The sequence below is a fragment of the Cynara cardunculus genome, assembly GCF_001531365.2.
Source record: "Cynara cardunculus var. scolymus isolate 2C chromosome LG 4, CcrdV1, whole genome shotgun sequence".
Taxonomy (NCBI): Eukaryota; Viridiplantae; Streptophyta; class Magnoliopsida; order Asterales; family Asteraceae; genus Cynara; species Cynara cardunculus.
Genome location: NC_037531.1, coordinates 15,581,833 through 15,587,535, shown reverse-complemented (window position 1 = coordinate 15,587,535; position 5,703 = coordinate 15,581,833). Strand labels below are relative to the sequence as shown.

Sequence of the window (5,703 nt, the reverse complement as noted above, 5' to 3'; positions counted from 1 at the left end):
AGACCTTAACCCGACGGGAAATTAAAAGATCTCATTATTATTTTAAAAGGGTTTGAAACAAATGTGCATATTATTTTATTTGGGGCATTGTTTGTTTTATGCATGATGATGTGTGTATGATTGTGCACAAAAACCATGAACTCACCAAACTTTGTAAAACTGACTATTAGTATGCATCTCAGGTGCAAGAGGTTCAAGGGTGGACAAGAGCGAGGTTCTCTTCTAGATAATTATATTATTATATTTCGGATGTTTAGGTTTATGTTTAAACTCATTTTGTAATGTAACCCGGTATAAGATGGGTTAGCGTTGAGCTATTAATTTTAATTGAATTTGTAAGACTTCCGCTATAATAAGACTTTGTTAGCCACTATATTTTGGGGTTATTTATTGTTATTTAATGAGAATGACGTGACACAACTCATGGTGAAAATGAAGATGTTACACATATAAAATCAATTGTTTGTCTGATTGATGCGTTCTTTATATAGTTAAAAAGGTGATTGAGTTATATACAACTTTGTTGTTTACTTAGAAACCTAATTCGAATGCTATGTGGCTTGAAATATTTGATTTTCCAGATCCTGTCTGCAGCCACATGAAATTGCACTATGTTTGTTTAAATTCTATATAAAATAGACCAGCGTTCCAAATTATGTGAATCCAATTGGTATAAAATCCTAAGAGGTATATATACAACTTCCATTTGAGAATTCTTCGAGACAAAAGCTTGTACAAGAAATTCTCTAAATGCGAGTTTTGGCTCGACCAGGTGGTCTTCTTGGGACATATTATCTCTGCTGAAGATATTAAAGTTAATCCTGCTAAAGTAGAAGTTGTCACTAACTGGCCACGACCAACCAATGTTTCAGAAGTTCGTGGATTTCTAGGTCTAGCGGGATATTACAGACGATTTGTTGAAGGCTTCTCAAAAATTGCACTTCCTTTAACTCGATTCCTTCGAAAAGGGGTTAAATTTGAATGGGGTAATGATCAAGAATGCAGTTTTGAAGAACTCAAGCACAGATTGGTATCAGCTCCAGTCTTAGCCTTACCATCTAGGTCACAAGGTTTTCAGGTCTACAGTTATGCCTCTCGAAATAGCCTTGAATGTGTTTTGATGGAGCATGGAAAGGTTATTGCATATGTCTCCTGCCAATAAAAACCTTATGAGGCTAACTATATGGCCTTGGATGTGTTCATGTTTGTTCCACCTAAAAATTATATCAAACGTGAAACAATGATTCTTATTTTATTATGTCATGTTCAGTGTACCAAACGTAGCCACAAAGTTAAAGGTATATGTTTTGCAAAATTATGGAACTCTAGCCTCCCTGTTTGGTTTGGGTTTTTTTTATTTGATATCCTCAAAGTCTCGGTCTTAACCGGTTTCGGTCCTAGAAAACGATAAAAACGCTAACCAGACTATAACCGGCGGTCTTCAACCGCTCCCTCATCGGCCCCGGTTCCGGTCCTCCGGCGGTTACGGACCGGGCTGAGCCCATTTGGTCATCTCTAATAGAGGGTTATTTTACAAAACGAGCCAGAAAAAAGGTCATTGAGCTAAACAGATAAAAGATTGAACTTGAAAAAAGTATGCTTTGCATCGGTATTATACAAAAGATGATATTAAATGTTAATCTTTCAAACAAGATTTTACACGGGTCGAATCGAATCTCGATCTCTAGCCAACGTTACACCAGTTTTAAGCAAAAAGAGCGGTCGAGAAACAGAACACAACCCTTGACGAAAAGATCGATCGAAGGCTCCAAAGATAACAATAATCCTCAGAAATATTAACAGATTCAAGAAGATTTCCTCTTCCTATTGCTTTCAAAAGTCAAATTGACCAGCCAGTTTTATACTAAAGAAACTATCCCTATTAGTATGCGAATTCCGGGGCTATTTAGCTAAATCAGCTTCTGACAAGTGTTTTTTAAATCTATGACCTTCTGACAGGCTTTACGGCATTCTTGTGTATGGAAGTGACATTTCTTCTATTAAGCAGTGACATTTTCAACCCTGTTCAGAAGGTTACGAATTTAAAAATGTGACAGAAGGTCATTTAACCAAAGCACCTGTAAATTCCGCCACCAATTCTTTTAGAAATCCCTCCTCATTGTGCCATCGCGTGATCTTTCTAATGCCACCACCTTCGCTCGATAAGCGGCCGCCGCCATGGCGGCAGTCTTGACTCGATCTTCTTGCGGGAACTCACACGCTTCACTTACGTTCCCGAACCGTAGCTCAGCCGGCGGAATAAAACAGTCGATCGAGAGCCCAGGAACGTTAAACGCAACTTCTTCAATGGTCCAAACCTCTTCCATCCGTGTCTTGGTGTGGCTCATTGCCGTTTCGCCAAACCTGAAAAGGGTTACAACCGATCTTCCCGAATGAGCAATCATGATTCCTTCAACGGGCCTGTAATCATCAAGAAACGAATTGATTGTGGTCTCCCAGTAAACTGCATCGCCTCCGTTGGTTTGAATTCGCGTCAGATGAGAGTCTTCTAAATGGATTAGGAGCCCGGTTTTCTGGCTAAAATAGCCGAAAAGGACGTGTCTAATGATCTCTGCAGGCCCTTCACTCCGAGCTTTCAACGTGTGTGGATCGGCACATAGTTTCAGGATGAAACAATCCTCATCATTGATCTTCTTCTCTCCGGTGCATCTTGCGTTCGTGAACATGCTTGCTGTCGTTCTTGGATCAAGACCCTAATACACGCAAAAATGCACCTTTAACAATTTATAGAACACAACAAGAAATTATTACTACAACAAAATCGGTTTTATAGGACGTCAAATATGTTTAAATGTCATAATAGACTGTTTTATAGGACCAAACAATTATGTGTCTTATTTAAAACTGTTACAATTAGTTGATAGGGCGGTTTTTGGCGCCCTAACGAGTTTTGTAGGACACGTTTGAAATAAAGCGTCTGATTGGTCTTTTTATGTAACACTATTTGGAAAAATCTCTTGTAAAACAAGTATCCTATGAAAATATGTGTTTATATTACACTTCTTAAAATCATCCCTAAAATACTAATACGACACATTATTTCGAAAGTGTCCTACGAAACTTGTTAGGACCCTCAAATGCTTTTTTTATTAACCTGGATATCCAATCCGCTATGTGAGCCGACTAATCCCAGGATGACCACCTGCTTTGCAGATAGCCCGAAGTCACCGCATTTGAACCTCCGTGGCCACAAGGGGATTTTTATTCCTTCTTGGATTTGAACTTGGGACCTTCTAGTACTTTTGACCTTTGGAGCCAATCAGGCACCACCCTTGTGGTTGACCCTCAAATGCTTCATATCAACTTATTCTAACATTTTCTTACATAGGAGGTATAATTGTTCTCCTATGAAGTATAGGACACTACTCAAAATTTTGCTATAAATATGCTGATATGATACTTTATTTCAAAAGCATTCTAAAATACCTGTTAGACGCATAATTGTATGAACCTATATACTTAAGTCCTATAATGCAGTCTATTAAGACATTTAGCCATATTTTGTGTCTTATGAAGCCAATTTTGTTGCAACATATGCAGAAAATCCCTTATATTATGAGAAAATGCAGCCAAAGATTCCTGACCTGAAGAGCACGACGCAAGGGTCTAACCGGTCCTTTAGCTGCATGTGCACCAAGCCAAGGTGTATGTCGCCACACGAGCCGCCCATTACAACCAGCGTGAACCTTGCTTGCACCAAGCGCAAGCTCCACATACCACATGTCGGGATTCATCTGCCAAAGCACAAAACCTCCAGACTCTGCTGTTTTTGATGAATTCCGGTTCTTGATCACCTTCGTGGCCGTCTCTATATCAAACGCCAACATCTTCACTTTCCCCATGGCGTATGCATTGTGAATCGAGTTCTGCAACTTCTGGCCACCTGATGCCGCCATGTACTGCTGCAGTATGTACTGCGCAGAAGAAGTCTCCTGCAACCACAAACCACCAAATAGAAAACTATTTACGCCATCGAACCTTAAATCAGATACTTTATTCAGAGAGGTTCATGACTTTGCCACGTCACTCTGTCTGTCCCATCAGTTTTCTCTTTCTTACACATTAATAAACCTTTCACCCTCAAATCAATCATGAACCTGAGGTTCAATCGTTAAACGCACGTCTGCCTACTAATTTTCTCCTCATACATCAACATCAAGACTTGCTTTTTTTACACTTACAATACATGATTTAACCTGATTTTAACATCAAATGGGGTGATTGCTCATTTTTATACAATAAAAAATTAATTATGGATGATGATGATAACAGCACAACTTCTCCACCAAATAAAATCTATTGTCACAATCTTTATCCTTACAACTTCCATTGCTTTGAATTTACTCAAGAACCCACCAAAAATACAGTCAAAATGTCTTATTTTTTGGCAGATTTTTTGGTACAACAGATTCACTTTTGATATCTCATCCACCCCGCACAACAAAAAAAAAAAAAAAACCCAAATAAATTCTTTTCTTTTTCTTGAAATACCACCAAATAAAACAAATTTTCCTAATTTCAAAAGATCTTGCATCATAGGAAATAAAAAACAAAAATACAAGTTGGAATTTTCACTTAAAATAACCAAACAAAATACAGAAAACCACCAAAAATTTCAAATCATCCCATCCACATGATCTACTTCCATTTTTGTGGGATAGAATTGAACTCTAAATTACTTAAAACAACCTACATTATCAAATGAATTTGATCAAATTCATTATGAATAGTTTAAAATAATATCAAGAATTAACACAAATTAGAACAAGCTCAAGGATTACCAAGATCAAACAATCTAATTTCAAGTTGAATTTAATGTGAATTCCCATAAATTTGTATAGAATGAGATCAAGAATTACCAAAAATTTGATGCAAATTTGGGGAAGAAATCGAAATCCATTTTGCATTTTGGGAAATATTTATCAAGAAAATGAATATAGAAAGAGAGATGAGATGAGAACTAACAATGGGGGTGTCTTTGATACTGAGATGGGGGAAAGGTTCGGCGTTGCTAACGTGCACCGGTGCAAGCGGCGCACCCAAGACACCAAGCAACAATCTCAGATCCGAACGTTGATATGAAGCAGAACCCGAACCCGAACTTGTAGCAGTAGATGGAGCACGACATAGCTGACCCTTCATCCAGTGTCCCCATCTTTCTACTTTCGATGAATCACCGGCGACTTCTGCCGTCGTCTCATTCGGATCCGGACCTTCCCGGAGCGGTGACAGAGCTTCCAACGGTCTCAAGCTTCCGGATCTTGACATAACGGGTTCGGTTTGTGATACATGGTGGCCTTTCCTCCGCCGGAGAAGACCCGAATTCGGAGACCCGCTCCGACTCCGGCCGGGTTTAGGAGTTCTATGCCTGGACCTTCCTGGAGATAAGCCTCTAACTACTTCTTCCTTCAATGTAGAAAAAAACCCTTGTTTTCTCTCCATAATTAAGATAAACCCAGATGAGATTTAAGCTGAAATCAGTTAGTGGTGAGTGAAAAAAGCATTCAAGAGAGAGAAAGAAAGATGGGTATGACGTTTAAGAGAAGCAAAACATGTTGATTGCTTTAAGAATTACAACACAGAGGGAAAGGGAAACAGAGATGATTGATTATAATAATATAAAGGGGTTTTGGGTATATAATCGATTTAACAAGAACACGAGACAAACGACATTGTTGGTGC

The 5,703-nt window shown here is 38.6% G+C and overlaps 1 protein-coding gene across 1 annotated transcript; it reads right to left on the bottom strand.

The window, feature by feature from the left end:
• Positions 1–1,617: 1,617 nt before the first annotated feature.
• LOC112511641 lies at positions 1,618–5,463 on the bottom strand. Its single transcript, XM_025117340.1, has 3 exons — positions 4,987–5,463; positions 3,606–3,953; positions 1,618–2,714 (listed from the first exon to the last, which is right to left on the bottom strand). Exons 1-3 carry the CDS (start codon positions 5,461–5,463, stop codon positions 2,103–2,105), a joined length of 1,437 nt encoding a protein of 478 aa, XP_024973108.1. The 3' UTR covers positions 1,618–2,102.
• Between the last annotated feature and the right edge of the window lie 240 nt (positions 5,464–5,703).